Genomic DNA, 21749 nt, shown 5'->3' on the forward strand with positions numbered 1-21749 from the left:
ACTGCTGCTACTACTGCTACTGTACTACTACTGAATTACGATATAAAAAATATATTTACTTCATTAAGCCCCTACAGGATATATACTGTATATGATTGCTAATAAATGGGTATAATTACCGGTACAGCCCTTGAGGATGAAAGAACAGAATCAGCTGTAACAGTTCTCTGATGGCACATGAATGGTCCGTTGATCTGCTGCTCCTCGGAATCAGAAGGCTCTGAAGCCTGGGCAGACTAGGAGGCTCTGGGCAACAACAACCAAAAAACTCCCCCAAATCTATTCTAAGATCGTCACACGCAGCTTGTTTGACATTCACCAAGTCACAAAGCAGGCCATGCCTTGAGGAAATATGTTAGTGTGCAACGGCACAAACACACACCCAATCACACATACAAGGAGACACAAGAATAGTTACAAAATATCCTCAGGAGTTTGGTGGAGGCTCAAACCTACGTTTAGCAGCTGTTTATAGTGGAATACTATAGATACTTTAGACAGACAATAGACCCAAAGGTTGTAAGGAGACAGACAAGGTCCTTAGAAAGAAAGGACATTTGAAGTGAATGTCTTGTCAGCTCTACAGTATTCCTTCGGCAAGATGAATTAAACACAATGGTTACCTCATGTAGCCTCAGATGTCTTTTATTATAAAGGCTGTCTAGATTATTCTCTACCTAACACTGCAGCAGGTTTAACGTGTGCTCACGTTTCATCATGAAGCTCCACCGTTAGCAGTAATTCCAACATTTCCTAATAGTATTGCCAGTATTTCCACTTTTCTGACATTTTCCTTGAGGTCAAAGACCTTGAGGCGGACGGCACAGAAAAATTACGTGTAACAGGAAATAATGCGTCAGTGTTAACACAGATTTAAAGGGGCACAGAGATATTGAATTACCTGAACAATTCACGTTTCATTATTCTGGACATTGTGTGATAGAATGTTGATAAATCAGGGTAATCAGTGGTAGGGTATTACAAGATAGTAGAAATATTTTCAAATTTAACAGTTACAAAAGTTCTACAGCTATAGCAGTCATCTATCAACAAATACAACAAAGGAATATCAAATATCATGATTAAACATATTTATATGTAATCATGTGTTTCAATGACATTTAGCCATGAATTTAATTGAACTTGTTCCACTTCTTTTATGAACAACTCCCTTCATGTGAGTAGCATGAAACTGTACAAAGCCAAGCATGACAACAAGTGGGTGTTCTATGAATACATTTCTATTTGCTAAAAAACAGAAATGGTTGGTTTCCTCTTCCTCTCATAATTTATCCAAAGGTCAGCTTCAAAGTGTGCCTGTTCAAACCCTCTGCATAACTTAAATACATTCTTAAAATTAATGTTTTACATTAGTCTTATTAACTGTGCTCTGCATGTACAATAATTCTTGCAAAGGCTTATTTTGTATTTGGCAAAACATGAAACCTCTAAAAGGTCATTGAAGGACTTTTTCAAAGACAAAATGTCATTTAACAGTAAATACTGAATTTTAAAGCTAAATTTAAATTCTTCCTGTTGGGCGATATACACTATGTCAATACATACTGCTGACACATAATCATTTCAAAGATGACATTAATCATAGTGCACAGTACAAGCGATACACATTCAGTGACTTGCCATACATCTATTGTCAAATATTGTTTGACCAACATTATTTTACAATATGCACAATTTTGAAATATTTCAAGAGTCACTCTCTTATATAATCTACCCTGAGCACCAAATACATGTAGGTATACTGTTTTGTATGGACCAGTGAGACAATGCCACATCTGTATTGGCTTCAAGTAAGGACAGGACTTTAGATTAGGCTCTGCTCCCCCTCTAACTGACCGCTGGATCAGAGGCACCTGAGACTGGGTGAGTTTGCGCTCTGCTCTCTAGATTATGTGTTACTGCCGCCGCTGCATCATCTGCTGCCGCTGCTGCTGCTACTGTAGTGCCTGCTGACCTGTGATCAGCTCCCACGGCTTCAGAGACACTAGCAAAGCCTTGTTCCCTAGAGACAGGAGAGGGAAAGAAACAAACCCACATCAGAGATCTGCGATCACGTATTCTTTGATTCTGCGATCTTGAATTTCCCCTTGGGGATCAATAATCAATCAATCAATCAATCAATCAATCTATCTATCTATCTATCTATCTATCTATCTATCTATCTATCTATCTATCTATCTATCTATCTATCTATCTATCTATCTATCTATCTATCTATCTATCTATCTTGTGTGTCTCTCTTACAGTATGTGTGTCCCATCTGTGTCTCTTCCACACACATGAAAGCAGATGTGTTTTTATCTGTTTCTTCTTTCTTACACTCTTGCTCAGTTCACTCACTGTAAAAGCTGATCCAGCTCCTTTTTGATCTTGGTGATGAGCGGAGGCCCCTGGTATACGAGGGCCGTGTACAGCTGGACCAGCGAGGCTCCGGCGCGGATCTTATCCAGGGCGTCCTGCCCGCTGGCAATGCCACCCACACCAATGATGGGTATCTTCCCTGCGGGCAAACACACAAGCAAATAACAACATTACACCCGATACAGCTAAAAAGAAAAAAAAAAAGAAAAAAAAATCACAGCCTTTTTTCCCCCAATTCATTTACTGTTCTCCTCACCAAATAAAGTCCCTGAAGAGGAGAATCTGGCCACCTCTAGCTAATTTCAATCAACGATAAACATTACCACAGACACACAGCTCTGATCAACAGATAGCCGGTGCAGTTCTGTCAGGAGGTTTCTGTAGTATTAACCCAGAGTAGCCCTGTGCTAGTGTTTGGCAGTAAACAGAGGGAGGATGTGTGTGTGTGTGTGTGTGTGTGTGTGTGTGTGTGTGTGGGGGGCGGGAAGCCTACCTTCGGTCATGCGGTACATGTCCCGTACCACCTCAGTGGCCATGGTTTTGAGTGGCTGACCACTCAGACCGCCGGCTTCTTTGCTCGAAGAGTCCCTCAGCGACTCAGGCCGGGACACTGTTGTGTTGGAGACGATGATTCCATCGACACGGAGCTACATTGCAAAAAGGAAAAAAAAAAAAAGAAAATACACTGAAAAGAAAGAAGCACATACATATAAAGAATTTCCCCTGGGGATCAATAAAGTATCTATCTATCTATACATATAAAGAGCACATACACAAGGTGGGACGCATTCTCTAGCCAGCTTGGAATGAAATAGCCATAGCACGCAGAAATGCTACTTTTACATCTACTTGCCTCCGGCTGGTTTGACCGACCATGCTCACTATGGGTATTACGGTATATATGAATATCTGCTCACATAATAATCGGAGATGCCCACATGTCTTACATGATTACATGGTTGGAATGCTTTCCTCTAATGTACTCCACCTATCATCTTTATTGAAATGACAAGGCTGCAATTGAAGGTCATTTGAGCACTAAGGCTGGAGAATAACATGGAGACTACCATTATGCATTCTAATGCACGATTGCGCAAGGTGTGAGAATTATTGTCTGGCACCAGACAGAACAGTGCCAGTGACTACACACACAAGCTCACACACGCATATACACAGACATATACACACACACACACCCCTGCAGGTGTTGTGTGTCCCTTTGGTACTGACCTCCCGGACGACATCAGCGATGTCCTGCTTGTCCTGAGCACAGAGGTCAGGGGCGATTTTGAGCAAAACGGGGACCTTCCTGCTTCCCTGCAGCAGGTCACGCTCCCTCAGCACCTGCGACACAAGACAGGAACACACACACACACACACACACACACAAACAAACAAACAAACAATGCACATGTACACTCACAAACACAAAAATACGACAGAGGACCACACTCACACACACACACACACACACACACAAACAATGCACATGTACACACACAAACATAAAAATACGACAGAGGACCACACTCACACACACACACAAACAAACAAACAAACAATGCACATGTACACACACAAACACAAAAATACGACAGAGGACCACACTCACACACAAACAAACAAACAAAGCACATGTACACACACAAACATAAAAATACGACAGAGGACCACACTCACACACACACACACACACACACACACACACACACCATTAGGATGTGATGCAACCCTAAGCTTTTGCAATTGTATTACTGATAGATCATGCAATAGTTTAACTGATTCCATATTCAAATTCAGAACATTTAATGTCATTCCTTCTTAAATTGTGCAAATTAAGTGCAAGGTGGTTGCATTAATTCATATGCATGACACAAACGCCTCCATGGCATGGTTCTAAGATAATGCTGTGAAGGTTGTCTTTCTCACACAATCACACAGGCAAAGCATCATTACAAACAATCACAATCAAAATGCAAAATACAAATACACTCAGAAATCACAGAAACACAAACAGAACTCCATCATACGGATGTGATGCATCACTTAGCTTGAGCTGTGCAAGCAGGTTGCATGCATATGCGACTCAAACATCTTCATGGCATTGTCTAAGCTCTTTAATGATGCTGCCATTTTGTTTGTTTTTCTCTCACCTTAACCAGTAGGTGGCGCAATTCACCCTTTGCCTGCAAGTTTCTCAGGCCTGGTGTGTTGGGGCTGCTGACGTTCACCACAAGGTAGTCCGCGAGCGGGCCCAGCGTCTGAATCCCCTTCAGGTAGTCGGAGACCGCGTCCTCGGTCAGCTTGTTCTTGCCGAGGTTGATGCCCAGAGGAAGGCCCACTAAAAGTGCCGTTAGACTGTTAGCAGCATAAGAAGGTGGTGGCTATCTTTCCACTGCCTTGTACATTAAATCTTCACACATATAAATCTATATAAACACAAATTATATTCTACAGGCTACCGTAACAAATGTTTCTCATAAATGGGTACTAACATGAAGGGGGAAAAAAATCAGAGAAGTGTCCAAAGCTATTGTGTTACAATGTGTTTTTAATGTTTTAATGTAAACAATTCTTACAGTCAGTCCGGACTGTTACCTTTAGTAAGCTCTGCCTGTTTTGTCTCCCTTGCTTTTAATCTCTCGAAAACTTCAGAGAGGCCACAACTGTTGAAGCCATACCTGTGACACACACACACACACACACACACACACACACACAGTAAGTCCTAGAAACACAGTGAGATTCTTTTCTCAATACGCTCATGCTGTGAAAAGTACACATGTACACCATTGAACACACTATGAATGAGAATGATGACATGAAATTTGCTACGATTTAAAGCAGCAACTTATTGGACATACACCCAAGTGCATATGTGTTTGTAAATGTAAATGTGTTTACGAGTAAATGTGTGTGTTTTTTGTTTTGTTTTTTTGGGGGGGGTAATCAGCATACTTTTTTTTTGGGGGGGGGGGGGGTAATCAGCATACCCAAATATTCTGGTAGAGCGACACACTGGCTGTGCATAAACCCATCTCATTAAAACTCTTATCGTGTTCGCCATAGAAGCCCTTCCACTTTACTCACACAAATGAATAAGAATGAAGAAAACAAACTAGTTAATTTGGTACAAAAGCACTCAAATCAACATAAGTAGCTTTCAGGCAGCTGACTACACAGAGGAACCATGAGGGTATTCACTCAGTCATGTAGAAAGCTTAGGCCACGGATCAACGCAGAGATGTTTAGATATAATTTTAAGGAGCAGTGCAACTTATTGAATATCATTAGGAGAACGTAATGAACTTGACACCACATTACATAACCGCCAGACAAGGCATCCTCCAGCAAATGCAAAACTCAACCATAACAATAACAAATCAAGCCACTTACAGCATGTAAAGGCAAAACAGAGACATCGTGGCTAAAAGGCGTATGATGATTTTTTTAGGGCACCACATTCCGCAAAACAACTCAAAACGTATTAAATCGATTTTTTACATTTCCCTCACCTGCTCTACTTTGAGCATGGTAGGTCCACTGAGAATGTATAACGGCAAGTCTATTAGTTCAGTACATGAGGCCTGCCAAACATTGTGCTTGGTGGCACGTGACGTGAGAGCATCAGAGAGAAATAGCTTTATGGTAGTTGAGAGTGTGTGTTCTACCTTAAAAAGGGAAGACACACAAGCATTTCACTTGGTACACATCATTGGCTTTTAAGACTGAATTTGCTATTCAAACATATTGAAGCAACAAAAACAAATCAAGCTGCTTGAATTTGTGTGTGAAGTCTCCAAAAAGCTCGCCTGATTCCACTGAACACACCACTGGACTATGGAAAATATCTTAAGTGCACTACCATTTAAAAGTTTGGGGTTCAAGCACATAAAAGATCCTTTGACTAAAGTACAGTTTAAAGGACATAGTTCTTATTTCAATTCAAAATCATTATTTTTAACCATGTCAATGGTTACAATTGTGTCAACAAGGTGTCAATGTATTTCCCATTCAATGTGTTACATTTCCTCTTCAACCCCATTCTCTGTATGTTTTACTTACCAAACTTTAGAACGGTAGTGTAAAATGCAGTGGCCTTGTATTTTAAAGGTAAAATAATGTGTGTGGCAGACACATTAACAAACACAAGTGTATTTCCTCTCTCTCATTACACCCTTGAACACCCAAGGACAATATTGACTGTATAGCAGAGAGCAGAAGGGCAAATTACAAGAGTTACCCCATGAACCCAATGTAGAAATACTCACTGTCTGTATCTTTGTATATAGTAAGCAGACCAGCTTTGCTGGAACAGTCTTAAACACCTCCCATAGTGTACTAGTGTCTCATTCCAGGTTGGACATCTATGCCATGCATTGCAGGCAAAGGAGCAGCATTTCTAATGATTAATGAACCACATCACGTGATGCCCACCTGTTAATGACTGCTTGGTCGCTAGGCAGGCGGAACACACGTGGCTGAGGGTTTCCTTCCTGGGGCTTTGGTGTTACCGTGCCAACCTCCACAAACCCAAAGCCCAACTTGTACAGGCCATCCACTGCCTCTCCGTGCTTGTCAAAGCCAGCCGCCATCCCAACAGGGTTTCTGAACCTCTGACCCATGACGTTCACTTCCTTAACACAGAAAAAACAACATTCCGCACAAGTATTTCCACAATAAGATTCTGCTGCTCTCGACATCGACATGCTTCCATGGATGTTGACATGAAAGTCTACATAGGCCAATATTCCTTCATCTAAATGATAGATCCTAACAGTTTTTGTTTATTTAGTGCAGTCACAGCTCATCCAGATGATATGGTAACTCACATAATGCATTTCAATCGGTCTGCTTGGAATGAGTCAGCACGAATCAGAGGCTGCATCTAATAAAACAATATTATACAAACCATAACGCATAAGAAGCGCTTAAAGAACTAAGTGCATGTTGAACAGGAATGTCTTTAGACCCCTCTTAAACGACCCAAAACTACCACAGGAACGGAGAGCACTTCAAACACATTCCAAGCTCAAGTTTTGGCCTAAAATATTTGTCATGCTCTTTGAGCATTTTGAATGGAGTTTTTACTGGCCAAAAAAATTAACATGAAGTCCATGGTAATTCCCTTGGTAATTCGAACTTGATGATTACCACACACAACATTTTTCATTTAAACAATTAGCCAGGAGATGTGCAGGGTATCATCTAAGCCTGATGAAAGATTTGCAAAGTAGGATCTGGAGGGGAAGGCTAGGCATGAGACTCATAACCCACGTTAATTTCTTCACACACTAACCAGTGAGGCCGGATCCTGGTATCTGTTCAGAGGTACCAGACCCCAGCTGAGGATCCGTACCGCCAGAACATGGGCCGTCTCTGCGCTGACCACCTTCTGGAGCAAGGGCATGAGACTGTTGGCATAGAAGCGCTCATCTCCAACGGCAGTGAGGTATGAGGCGAACAAAAAACTGCCCGCCCCAATTATACCAGCGGCTTCCTTCAGCTGTTTCTGTGGAGGATAAAACAAGTTTTTTTAACAGACAGTTCAGAAGAGCATCATGTCCTACACATACAATGCACATTCCATAAAACAACTTTAAGAGATGAACACATTTACAAATAAATCTGCTGATTTTTCTGATTCAGTTTTGTATGAAAATCTATGTAGCACGTTTAAAACACAACGAACACACACTCAAGACTAGACATTGCTTTTTATCTATGGGTATGGTACTTTGCCCACAGTTTTGGCAGAAGATGCAAGGTAGTGCTAAGGTAGGCTACTTATTTCCTTTAAAGTAAGTTATGATTCTCCAGACATGAGACTCCATGTCATTTGACGATATGATAATCAACACTTTCCAACGTTATATCACAAAATTATTATATTACTCAAAAGTTACCTAACACAGTTAGCTGGTTAGCTGTGTTAGCCACATAGATTATCAGGTTAAAATAAGTTAATATTAGCTCGCTAGGTTATTCAAGATCAATTTATTCTCCAATTAAATGGGCGAAGGGGATATGAAAGGACATTTCAGAATAAATAGTGTTAAAGTCATGCCTTTACTACGATCATCCAGTGATATTGTCATTACCTTCAGTTTGCCCGCCATACCATTATATCACATTGAGAAGCATGTTCGTGTTGCACAACTTCAAAACATAGGCAGCAGCAACTTCCGGGTATTGGTCTCGCGACAGTGAGACTGATCTGACGTCAACGTGTAAAAAAAAAAAAAAATCAGTCCTCAAGAATGGGAGGCTACATTTATTTTACTGTCTATAGGTATATTACAAAGAAGTTCCGTTTCTAAACTATTGTGACAGCTTAATGATCGCATAATTCATACTGTATGTTTTTATTTGTAGGCCTAGTCTATTTGGAATTGTCTCTTTATTGCTTGGGTCTCTCTGTTTACTCTGCATCACTCTGATGATCCCTTCAAACTTAGCTTAAGGGTAAAACTACTCAAAGTGATGTAGACCTAACAGTTTTTGTAGGCGATTAATCACATCTTTTTTGTGGAAATAATAAGAGTTATATAAACAAACAATCCTATAACAAAAGCCAACATTATGTGTAATTACTTTAGCATAATTTGGTCCTAAACCTCAAACATAGCAGAGGTCTCAAAAGGTTTTGGTATGCATTTACTGTAGTCTTTAAGATGCTCCATGGTCTTCTTTGGAATGGTGAATCTCTACCAGCACTTGTTGAAGTCTGGGATGGAGTGACAAGAAGTTCCACTTTGCATGTTGTTTGAGTTTGTGTTGCTATTTCCCTAATCAAGTGATGTCACAGTCACTGTTTTTACTCCCAGATTTACTTGTTTTGCATAAGTTGAGCTGGAGTAGACAATTCCTCACCGTCTCTTTCACCTGCTGATATACACAAGTGTGTTTGTTTTTGGTCTCTGTCAGAAATGTCCATTTTAATAGTTTTCTGTGTCTTTTTGTGGATTGACAGATGTTCGTCAGCAGATGGAAGCGCGTGTGCTGAGCAGTCATATTCCTATACAGGAAAGCCAAGGACTGAATTCAATGACGTGGTTTATGAGTTCTCTTCCAAGGCGATGCCCTGGACTAAGGCCAACGGTGCCTGTGAGAAACGGGGAGGACGGCTTCTTCGGGCCCTGAGCTGTCCGATTAGAGACGCTCTGCAGGACATGACTGTGGCAAGGGGCAGGAGATCAGAGGCTTGGTGGGTAGGCAAGAGCCTGATGGGCAGATATGAGGAAAATCCATTAAATGGTGAGTAATGGTGGTGGCCATATTAATGATAGTGATGATGATGGTGATGGTGATGATGATGGTGATCATGATATTTTAATTAATGTGACAAGAAATCCTGTGTTGGTGTGTTGTGTAGTTGGTTATGGTTAGTTGTAGTTATAAATAGAGCAGTTGAGAAATAAGGACAACGTGAAGTGACTTGGCAGGTGGACGTCCTGACTCCTATATAAATCGACTGACAGTGTTCATCACAGGCAGAGGACTTGAAGACGGAGTGTGAGTGTTTACTGGACTACGCCATAGTACTGGGATATAAACTACAGTTGTCATTTGTCAGGGTCACTTAGGGTGAGAAGGGGCGTCTGGATGTATCAAAAATGTTGTTTTTATGAGACCAAGAAGAAGTGTATTGTGATGGGCAGGTCACCACTGAACATATCACGATCTGCAGGTTGTCAGACCAGTTTAGAGAGGGATGACTGGAATAATCATGACATTTCCCAGGTCATTTCCACGGTCCTGCACATACTATGGACAGTATTTTGTGCCACCACGTCATAGGAAAAGATGATGAAGAATCTTGAAGAATATAACACACACACACACACACACACACACACACACACAAGTAATTGTATTGTCAAATGTCTGAATGTGAAATAACTCCCTTATAAAACAAGCCCTTTTACTGTGAGTGTAGATAGATCTATTTCACCATCATCTAGTTCTGTGCCAAACCATTCAATGTCTACAGTACTGTATGTCATCATGCATACAACAGCAGGGCAGTTTCAATTTATTGTGTTTGCCACATGGTAGGCCATTATTACTATGCACCTACGTATTACTTATTATTGCCACTTGGTAGGCCATTATTATTATGTACCTACGTATTACTTATTATTGTTATTTGTTGCAGTATTATTAGTATCATTGTTATTATAAATCTAGCATTGTTGACATACCATTCATAACGTGACCTTAACTACTGGCACTGGTATAGTTATTTGTGACCTTAACTACTGGCAATGGTATAGTGATTCAAACACTGCTCTACAACTCTGTTTCTGAGAGTGTTCCAGTGCTTTCTCCATTCATGAGAATGCATTCATTACCTGTGATCATGCTACCAAATCATGCACTTCTTTGATAAAAAAAAATAATGTTTTAAAAAAACTCTATCTTTCCTTTAGGTTATTGATTTTTCTTAACAAATTGATTCCCTTTGTATTTGTCAGGTGAATCTACTGGGAAGAAAATCTTGCGAGGGAGAGAGGAGGAAGCACCTGGTAAGAAAATCACAACAGCTGCAGTCTGACTCAGCTCCACTGTCTGAAGTAGAAGCAAAGCATCTGATGCAAATGCATGCTCATCCATCCTTTCTCATGTGCTCTAATAAAATAACATTTTGGCAGGAGTAAGGGATGTCCTAAAATTTAAAAGTGGATTTGAAAAGAATTGCATCATAATATTTTCATATTGTGTTATATTGATTCAAGTGTTTTAAAATGTTTTTTATATATATATATATATCAGTGGTGAATACTTTGAATAAGACATCCTACTACTGCTCATACGTGGTCATGGATCCATTCAAACTGACAACCACGCAGTATTGCACCATGAACCTTTCATACATCTGTCAACTAGGTATGATATTTTCTGAATAATACTATTCTGTAATGTACCATGCATCAGATCTCACTTAACTCGTACAAAGCAACATGTTGCACAACAACAATAATAAGACATAAAAAATATATTCACAGAGAACATCTTTTGAAAAATTGTTTTGTTGTACTCATAGATCTGAAACCTTCAATACAACTTCAGAGTGCTGTGAGTTGTATATTTATGAAACAATCATGCATTGCAGTTGTTGGTGATTTTGCTTCCACTATTAAGATCACACAAATCACTGTTTATCCTTATAGAACAACACTCGTCAGAGATCAGCTCACAGAGCCAAGCGGGACACCTATAATGGTCAGTGATGTCAGTTTAGCTTTTTTATTAAGAAATGTAGCCTACACTTTCTGTTTTGTTTTTATTATAGGCAAAACATTAATCCACCTCCTCTTTCTCTTTTGGCAGAAATTGACAATATTTTGAGTACAATGTCGTCAAAGCTAGGAATGTATGATGCTTTCCTAGAGGTCAGATTTCATTAAGACATTCTCACATCCTTTGTTGTTCTGCATTACTGCCATATGAATGTCCTGTGCCTTATTCCTGACAGGCAGCCGTTAACTTCCTAGACACACTAGAGACAACCGCAGAAGGACCCCCACATAGCAAGATGGTATGACCATTGCATTGTTTCCTGTGTAGGCTACTGTTGGTGCATGGTGTTGGTGCATGGTGACCATGTTGGCTAAGTAACATCCGTGTTCATTTCACACCGTCAGATGCAATATATGGAGCTTCTCCTCAATGCAGCTGGCAAATCCAGTCAGCTAGAGGACAACCAAATCAAATTGCTCATCAGCTGCACGGGGGGCATACTCTCCCACATGGCGTCTCGGTGTAAGCAAGGCTCAGGTGACCCTGTTCAGGAGGTAAGCTAAAAATCACTTTGTGCGGTTCATCTGTTGCGGGCATTGTAGTTTAGTTTCGCAACAAGAGGGAAATCTTAAATCAAAAATCTTAAATCAAAAATCTTAAATCACACATTTGTTAAAAGAACTGTTTCTTAATGAGGCCAACCAGTGATGAAGTTCTGTTTTTGTTGTGTTCCTCTCTCAGAATGGTGACATATTGTCTTTGGTGTTGAAAATACATGGAGCTGTCACACCTACAGGGGGCAGTAGTGGCCCAAACAATGGAGTTGTTATAAGCACTCCAACAGTCACTATTTATACCAGCAGGTTTGTAAGCACAAACTTAAAGTATCACCAACACAAGTGTCTTGTACATGTACATGTACAAAAGCTGCTGTTTGTGTTTAGGATCTTGCTCATGTTATTAAATTAGCAAATACATTTGGCCTCATTTTTAAATGAGCTTTAGCATTTCCCACTTTGCCAATCACTTAAATAAGGGCCCCATGTGTCACTTCTGTGGAAGGTTGCTACCTGTGTTCTCTACATGTTCTTTAGTCATAAGCCAGAAAAGTTGAAGAATCAGGTGATCGGTTCAGAGATGGAAGGCACGTACTTCAAGTTGCCCTCCTCACTTGGATTTTTGGACAAGTATGCCTCTGTCACAGCTGAGGTTAGAGATCCGCTGCATTGTCATGATGGTGAAACCCTGTTCATGGTGCTTGTGAAAGTAAACTGATGGTCCAGGCTGTTTGTTTTAGATGTACAGCTTCAAGGAAAACCCATTCAAAACGGACTCAGATGAACCTATCAGCGGGACCGTAAGCGGACTGGAGCTGAAGAATGGCTCAGCCGAAATCAGCGCCAGTAACCTAGCTGAGTCTTTTGAGGTACATTTTTTTTTTCAATCAGAATCTGAAGTGAGGGTGTTAGCGCACGCAAGGGATTTGTCTCCAGCCGATGGCGTCACTCTAGCAGCACAGACAGTATTATGGACAATATACAATACAACAGACATATATGATTAAAATGTAAATATGTATGAATTAAATTAGGCCCAAAAATAAATACATGAATATATGAAATAAAAGAGCCCATTTTGCTCACATTGTGATTTAATATTTATGTTCACCCTGAAACAGATTTATCTGTCTCGTCCGAATGCATCAATACCTCCCACCACGGAAATGAACGTTGACAATGCAATAGCCATCATCACCTCATTCAACGTCACAGACCCGGACACAACAGTGATCCTCACCATGAAACCGAACAAGGAGGTCATTCTGCGCCTCCTCTTAGCACACGGCTCCTCGCCTAACGACACAACATATAAGGAGGAAGCTTTCTTGACTTCCAGAGGTACAATGAAAAACACGTGGCTAAAACTTGGCGACCAGTAAATATCAAACAGCAAAACCTGCCCAAATGCTCATTCTATCACTTCAGCAAATGTGGTGGTGTGTCCAGCCCACAGATTCATTGCACTGACCCCCTCACGTTTGCACTTAGGGTTTTGCTTTGCTTATGGTATTAAATTGTCAAAATGATTTGTGTTATTTTAATTGGCCATGTTATCAGATAGATAGATAGATAGATACTTTATTGATCCTCAAGGGGAAATTCAAGGGTCTCAGTAGCATACAGACATAACACACAACATGCACTTACAACAGAAATGGTAAACATTAGTATAGTATAAACATATATCTAAACTCCACTGTACAATAAAGACAGTAAAAGATAAGATAAGAAACTAACAAAACTAAATACTAAATACACTATGTTGTACTAAATACACTAAGTTGTACTAAATACACTAAGTTAAATTAAGAAAGTCCAATGTGCTTGAGGGTGATCAAGACGCTTGTAGTGACAGGGCCGGGACTGGTGAGGTGCTAAAGGGAGTGAGTGTCATGGTGAAGGTGCAAACAGTAGTCCAACCATAGTCCTTAGTTGTGTGGCAAGGTGCTCAAGAGAGTGGGTGTCATGGTGAAGGTGCAAAAAGTAGTCCAACATTAGTCCAACAGTGCAACAGTAAGGTCTAGAGACCAGCATAAATAATATAGTCCAATAGGAGAGTAAAGTGTAATGTAGACCAGGTAAAATAAAAAACTATTTCAGTGCAAAACTAAAAAACTCTATCAGCTCTATCAGATCAGCTCTATTGCACTGATCAGGCTCTTTTAAAATCCTGTATACATATTGTCTGAGCTACAGTGCTATTTGTATTCTATCAGTCACTGCTTTATTTCATGTTCGTTGGGTGTTTTGTTGACCAGATAACTATCGCTGGTTGGTGACTCCAGAGCTGCGTGGCAGGATCAACGGGACCTGGTTTGTGAATGCCAGCCTCAACTCCAGCTCGAGCAAGGGTCTCCAAGTCGCAATCACGATCTTCACCACAAAGTGCATGTTCTGGGACAAGGACAATGCCACATGGAGCACCTATGGATGCTCAGTAAATATTATTTTGCGTCATATGAACATGCTGTCTTTCATACGTCTTTACATATTTAGGATTGCTGTGTGTGTGTGTGTGTGTGTGTGTGTGTGTGTGTGTCTAGGTGGGGCCGAACACAAAGCCTAATTTGACCCAGTGCTTCTGTAATCACTTGACATTTTTCGGGAGTTCCTTCTTCGTGGCACCCAACTACATCGACCTGTCTCGCATAAACGAGTACTTTGGCACTGTGTCGGAGAACTACGTGGTTGTGGTCCTGCTGAGTTGTTTCTTTGGCCTGTATATATTGACTCTACTCTGGGCCTGCTATGCAGACCGGCGGGCATTGAGGAAGGTATAGTGCTTCAACCCTGAACCCACCCCCCACCCCATTCCCCTTCACTAAAAATAGACACACTGAAGGATATTCAATGTTCTGATGCGTGTCAGATTTGTGCTCCTCAGAGAAAGATGACACTTCTGGAAGACAACCATCCGTGTGCCAACTATAATTACATTCTGCACATTCAGACTGGCTATCGCAGCGGGGCAGGCACCTCTGCCACGGTGAGCGCCTAGGAAGATGCAGGCTGAAAATCGCAGATAAGCGTTTATTTTGTTTGTGTTGTGTGACAACAAAAATCCCCAATAAACTTGCCAGTTCAAATGAAGTTGGTGACACCATGGAGTCAAAACAGTCACAGTTTTAGCAGGACATACCGGTACATTCAGCATGATTTTCTGATATTAACATACAAGATGCTCTAGAAGATTAGAAACCTAATCATTTCTCCATTAGGCACTATATTGCTGATGTTTCTTCATGTGTGTGCTAACTTGTCTCCTAGGTGTCCATTGTCCTTCAAGGGAAGGATGGAGAGAGTGAGGCCCACCATCTCACTGACCCGGACAAGCCTGTGTTTGAGCGAGGCGGCGTGGACATGTTCATGCTCTCCACACCCTTCTGCCTGGGCGAGCTCCAGGGCATCCGGCTCTGGCATGACAACGCAGGAGGACACCCTGCCTGGTGAGGAGGAACCCCAATGACCCCACTTTAGTTTCAGACCCCCTGAGTTGAAAAGCCTCCAACGTGTTCTACTTTTACCTCTTAGCTATATTTCTAAAATCTCCTCTGACCACCGTGAAGATAATGCCTCAAGTTAAATTAAATGTGATACTTTTTTCTTGTTTTTTTTCCGTTTTTTTTTCAACTATGATACATCTGTGATATGATTCATTCATAGTCTTAAAAGGTGGAATTTTGGGAGTGACATTATCACGCTATTATCCACTCACCAGAAAAGAGCTTGGCCACTTCAACTCATTTTAGACATTTCAAGACGGTATTTAAACGTCACGGAGCTGACCTACCATTTCATTCACCCTTTTGTTCTGCTTACCCACACAGCTCCCTTTGTCTCGAAAGTAGCTTAGCGAGTGAATGAAGCTGATTATAGCTGCGCTCTGATGAAAGGTGTTTGCTACACACTAATGAGCAGTGTGCCTTAAGTGACTGCACAGGGGAACAGAGTACATTATCGGCTCTCACACAGCAGTGCGCTTCTGTTCCTCCGGCTCGTCAAATCAGGCGTTGATGAGAAGCATTGCATTACAGTAATCAAAATATGTCTTCCTCTTGTTAGGTATCTGAATAAAGTCACCATACAGGACCTGCAGACGCGTAAAGTCTGGCACTTTCTGTGTTACAATTGGTTGAGCTCAAAGAAAGGGGATGAGCTCATCAAGAGGACCTTCACCCCAGCCAAGAAAAATGAGCTTGCCAGCTTCAGGTGGATACCCTCAGTTTAACTAGCTAAGTAGTCATGGTGTTCCATGGTTCACTGGTCTGAAGGATTTATTAAATACCTGTCATGTTATGCAGTAAGTGGTATTTTAGTCATTAATCTGTAGAATCATCATATAATGTTTTCAAAGATATGTGGAATGTATTTGCTCCACACATATAGTATTTCACAATACTTTTAAATATCTTAGATGCCCATCAGGTGGATTTAGGCACTAGATGCAATTACACAAAGTGCTTTCTATTTAGTGGCAAAACGTTCTTGCAGCTGATCAGAACATTTTAGACTGCCTTCGCGCATTTAACAACTGCCTTCACACCTTTAACAACCACTCCCATTCCTCTCAGCAATATCTTCCAGACGCGCACCTCCTCCGGGTTCAGGGATGAGCACATCTGGGTGTCCATCGTGGACCCGCCACGACGCAGCCCCTTCACCCGTGCCCAGAGGGTCTCCTGCTGCATGAGCCTGCTGCTCTGCACCATGGCCATCAACATCATGTTCTGGAAGGCTCCGGTCGACGAAACTTCGCCTGTTATCGTCCAGATAGGTGAGTCATCCTCTGCTATGGTCAACTTGGTACTTAGGTAAAAAGACTGTGTATTCTGACAGGACAATTAAGTATTGGATAGGAGTGGACGGTACTATTGAAATGGTGCTGACACTGGAAGACTGGGATTGAGCTATAAAATGAAGGGGTCTCATCATGATGGATCTTTATTTTCAAACATTTGCATAATAACACTGGATCTGAGAACATTTCAAATAGGGAATATTTTATTTTATATTGAAAACACTCCAGAACAGTCAGCAGTGATGAGTGTTTGCTTAGATGTTGCCACTGCAAATGTCGCTGTAGCACACTGCCGCTGTAGCACGTGATGCTCCTGTGACACAGGTCCGTTGGAGATCACCTGGGCGGAGGTCATCATCGGTGTGGAGAGCGGCCTCCTCATGTTCCCCATCAACATCCTCATAATCACCATCTTCCGCAGCATCAGGCCACGCCTCCAGCCGCCAAAGGCCCCGCAGATTGGCACGCAGAACCAGAAGGCTGTGGCTGTTGCCATGCCAACTTTTCTCAAGGTCCACTGTGTCTGTGTGTGTGTGTGTGTGTGTGTGTGTGTGTGTATATATGTGTGTGTGTGTGTGTGTGTGTGTGTGTATATATATATGTGTGTGTGTATGTGTGTGCGTGTGCGTGTGCGTGTGCGTGTGTGTATGTGTCTCATGAAATCTTACAGCCTTGAGTCACTCAGCCGCTTCACTGTGATCTTCATCTTCTTTTTAGAACTGAATGTTTAATGCATGCTGTGTGAATTTATCTGACATACCCTCCATGACTCTCAAGGCTTGAATATAAATCTTACAAATTCAACACAGCTGAACAACTGAACAACTGAACAACTCTGCTGCTGTTTAACCAGGAAACGGAGGACGTGGTGAATATGCTCAGCAAAAGCCCCAAAAACCAAATCAAGCCACTGGCAGGGAGGTTGCAGTCGTCTGCAGACCTGTCCGCAGCGTTGGACATCATTCATGTGGTCATTCATGTGATGCAAGGTCTGCCATCCACACAGCTAACCCATACATTATTCATCCACACAGCTAACCCATAAATTATCCATCCACACAGCTAACCCATACATTATCCATCCACACAGCTAACCCATACATTATCCATCCACACAGCTAACCCATACATTATCCATCCACAATAATTTGCTTATACTGTAGTTATGCATTGCTGCTACTGAGTCCTTACCCTTGGTCCCTTAGGAGAGACTGAGAGCGATTGCCATTGGGTCCACTGCAGCCATTTTGTTCTATACTCCCTGGCCCACCTGTCCGAGTCCCTGGAGCGTCTGGGCGCTGGAGCCTTCTCCTGCCCAGAGGAGTACCAGTGCGTCAGGAGCATGATGGGATTGCTGCTGAAGAAGGCAGAGATGGTGGCCATGTTTCACACCACTCAGAGGTGGGACACAGGCACACACATACACACACACGCACGGACACGCTCAGGCACACACACACTTTTATTACTTTAATTAGCTCTACCTTTTGGATAAATTCCAGTGTGTGCGTGTGCATGCTTGTGTGTGTGTGTGTGTGTGAGTGTGTGTGTGAGTGTGAGTGTGTGTGAGTGTGAGTGTGAGTGTGTGTGTGTAAACTTTTACTTGCCTGTGTTTCTCCATGTGAGCCTGTTTCTTTGACCCTCTCCGCCAGGCCAGTGCTTGTGGTACACAGGAGGAAGTCCAGCTGTTGGCTCCCCTGGTGGTTTGTGTTTGTGGGCTGGTTCCTGCTGTTCTCCATCAGTGGAGTGTCCACCTTCTTTACCCTGCTCTACGGCTTCGTCTACGGGAAGGAGATGTCCATTCAATGGGTCATTTCCCTCGGACTGTCACTTTTCCAGAGCATCTTTGTCCTGCAGCCACTCAAGGTATGACCTTCACCAGCTAGTAGTCTGAAAAGTTATTTCCTGGAACGGTCACAGCCATCTTGCTGGGAAAGAATGGTAGAGTTAGGAGGAGAACCCTCAAATACTCTCCTTTCATATCAGAAATACATTCTCCTCACTTGGGTAGTCCTGCAATCAATCTCCAGTTCAGCTCTTGTTACAGTTTGGTTCTGTGAACTCAAACGAAGATGAGTATCATCATAATTCCCGGTATCCCTCAGTTCACAGGCGAGCGAGAGTGTTCCCTGTGAAGCTAATCCTTATGGTAATGTTGCAGGTGATAGCCGTGGCAATCTTCTTTGCTCTGATCATGAGGCCAGTGGCAGTGGAGGAGAGCGAGGAGGTGGAGATTCTCCTGAAAGGTAATCTTTACCCATAAAGCTGTATATTTCAAAAATTTGAAGAGTACTTTAAGTGATAAGTGAGTTTGCCCTTTTGAGGAACGCCGCAGCCCTCCTGCCCCATGTCTTTAAGCGGTACCTAAACATAACTTTAAAACTCAAAACTGTATTTGAGTCATTCTCACTTTCTTGCATCACATCAGTACATTCAAATGTTACATATTCAATACAAGTGCTGGATCAGTGAGACTATTGAGTGATTATGTGGTATGTGCTGTGCATGTGCAGCATGTGGGTTGTATTGAAAGCTGATCTAGAGGGTGCCTTTAATCTTTTTTTTTTTTTTTTTCACAGAGCAACAGAGGAGACGCGAGCAGTACACCGGGAGGGAAACGGGACTGCAGGGGATGAACTAACCTGAGGGACCCAATCTGACATGTGAAATGTATTTATTTTAGCTCAAACAGTTCATTGAAATAATGACAATGACACATGTATCTTGCTCTCATTATGTCACATTTATCATCATTGTCTATGAATATAATAATTAAACAGGATAAAGGAATGGGGACCATTAAGAAATCAAGATTTTCAGAATTGGGAAAAAGAAATCATAGAATCACTTCATACACAAATTTGTAAAAGCATACTAAAATTACACAGATCAACACCAAATAATGGAGCAAGAGCCGAATTAGGTCAATTCCCATTAATAATAAAAATTCAAAAAAGAGCAGTTACATTTTATAACCATCTGAAGTCTAGTGACCCAAAATCCTATAAGTACCAAGCCACATATGTGACCACACATTGGCCATAGAGAGAGGCCGCCACAAACAAACATGGCAACCAAAAGAGGAGAGGGTATGCACATGCTGCACACAAGAAATCGAAAATGAAAAACATTTCCTTTTACCTTGTAAAAAATTTGAAAACATCAGATCAATATATTTCACAAAATTTGAAAAAAAAAAAAAATCCCAAATTTTAGAAATTTACAGAATGACACTCAAATCAAATACTTATTAGGAGAGTACCCAACCTTATTACCACTAGCGGCACGATATGTCACAGAATGCCATAAAGCACGAGACAGCCACTAGGCAAGCAAATATATATATTTATCCTTCCTTTCTTTTTTCTTTTCTCCATTGTGTGCTAGTGTGTGTATGTTTGGGGGAGGGGATGGAGTGTGCGGCGTGGGTGTGTGTGTGTGTGTGTGTGCTCTAATGTTCTATTATTTTTATTACTCTCCATAGTCCATGTCAATTGTTATTATTATTATTATTATTATTTGCTATTGTTTTGATGTAACTACTGCTTTGGCAACATTGTAACACTTACAGTCATGCCAATAAAGCTCATTAAATTGAAATTGAAATAAAATTGGAATGTATATATAGGATGTGCCTATATACAATTTTAGTAAGCTCTGTTAAGATTATCGATTGAAAAGGGTGGGACGCTAAGGACTAGTCCTAATCAAAATTTTAAGATGACAAAATTGTCCCCACCCATATTTTAGCGAACTTATTTGTACTGCTGATCATTCCGACAGCCAGCACGACAATACAAGAAATGTCAGGGTTATCTGACACGCATGGAGAATGCCAATGCACAGGCTACTTTGCAGTGGCAGTCAAGCGAGCAGGTGTGTCAACGACAACGGTAAGTTACCAGGGCTGTCTGCCAATATATACCCCATAAAAGGCCAAAGTAAAACATTTTGATATTGAATTTGACCGACAGAGCTTTCAATTCGACAGCCGTGGCCTAGGTGTGTGTGTGTGTGTGTGTGTGGAGGGTCAATCAAATTCTATGATTGCCACTGATGTGAATGATCTCACAAATCACACAAACCAAATCAAGTTTTAAAAAAATCGCAAAAGTATCGAAATTGAGATTCTTCACTTAGTATTAGTATTGAAACACTAATGTTGGTATTGTGACAACAGGAGTTGGGGATGTGTCCCCACCAAAGCTGAGACCAAACCTACGCCCTTGAGGCTAGGCTACTATCAGAGAGACAAGGACCAAATTTGAGTTTTAATCTCAGTTTATAAAGAGGATTATAATTTGGGTAATAATCAAATGAAAATAATTTGTGACCAATATTGTATCGCATATTAAACTGAGGCTGACTACAAGCTCAGCAAAGATGTTCATCACATAACATTCTGTCCAAGAGCAGTTATACTGTATAAGATGTAAAAATGCATATATAATTCAACACACAAACTCTCTCTCTTTCTCTCTGAGCAGTCTATTATATGGTGACAGTGACTGCTACAGTTAACACTTTCCTGAGTACTATTTCTCTGACATCACAGGCATATTTCTATAACATATAAAAGACACCACTTACACAAAAGATGGCAAGATGGAATGAGTTCAACAGTGAAGCAGGCTATATTACTACTTTCATAGAAATGATTGGAATACTTTCCACCATATAAAATTGTAATTAGTGTTAAAAGATTAAAAGCACAGGATCAAACAAAGCTCAAGTTAAATCATTTGCGATGGTATAGCTGTGTCCGA

At 41.3% G+C, this 21749-nt stretch overlaps 2 protein-coding genes across 4 annotated transcripts; one reads left to right on the forward strand and one right to left on the reverse strand.

Moving 5' to 3' along the window:
* Window positions 1-1076: 1076 nt before the first annotated feature.
* On the reverse strand, window positions 1077-8560 carry dhodh (dihydroorotate dehydrogenase). 3 transcript variants are annotated; one of them, XM_042062150.1, is made up of 9 exons: window positions 8484-8560; window positions 7682-7894; window positions 6820-7019; window positions 4981-5063; window positions 4536-4723; window positions 3613-3726; window positions 2876-3029; window positions 2362-2521; window positions 1077-2023 (listed from the first exon to the last, which is right to left on the reverse strand). In XM_042062150.1, the coding sequence occupies exons 1-9, from the start codon at window positions 8499-8501 to the stop codon at window positions 1849-1851; spliced, it is 1305 nt and encodes a 434-aa protein (XP_041918084.1). In that variant the 5' UTR covers window positions 8502-8560; the 3' UTR covers window positions 1077-1848. The 3 variants fall into 3 exon arrangements, with proteins under 3 accessions (XP_041918084.1, XP_041918085.1, XP_041918086.1); XM_042062151.1 differs by having other exon boundaries at window positions 8450-8499; XM_042062152.1 differs by lacking the exon at window positions 8484-8560 and adding an exon at window positions 7215-7270 and having other exon boundaries at window positions 7682-7793.
* Window positions 8104-20487, forward strand: pkd1l3 (polycystic kidney disease 1-like 3). Its single transcript, XM_042062149.1, has 25 exons — window positions 8104-8160; window positions 9356-9639; window positions 10860-10910; window positions 11158-11271; window positions 11429-11460; window positions 11556-11607; window positions 11716-11777; window positions 11861-11923; window positions 12030-12179; window positions 12367-12488; window positions 12720-12834; window positions 12923-13051; window positions 13304-13523; window positions 14444-14622; window positions 14729-14959; window positions 15070-15171; window positions 15453-15631; window positions 16248-16394; window positions 16757-16959; window positions 17308-17495; window positions 17837-17972; window positions 18189-18384; window positions 18636-18849; window positions 19145-19229; window positions 19563-20487. The coding sequence occupies exons 2-25, from the start codon at window positions 9462-9464 to the stop codon at window positions 19622-19624; spliced, it is 3210 nt and encodes a 1069-aa protein (XP_041918083.1). The 5' UTR covers window positions 8104-8160; window positions 9356-9461; the 3' UTR covers window positions 19625-20487.
* Window positions 20488-21749: the final 1262 nt, after the last annotated feature.

The sequence above is a fragment of the Alosa sapidissima genome, chromosome 14 (genome assembly GCF_018492685.1).
Source record: "Alosa sapidissima isolate fAloSap1 chromosome 14, fAloSap1.pri, whole genome shotgun sequence".
NCBI lineage: Eukaryota > Metazoa > Chordata > Actinopteri > Clupeiformes > Clupeidae > Alosa > Alosa sapidissima.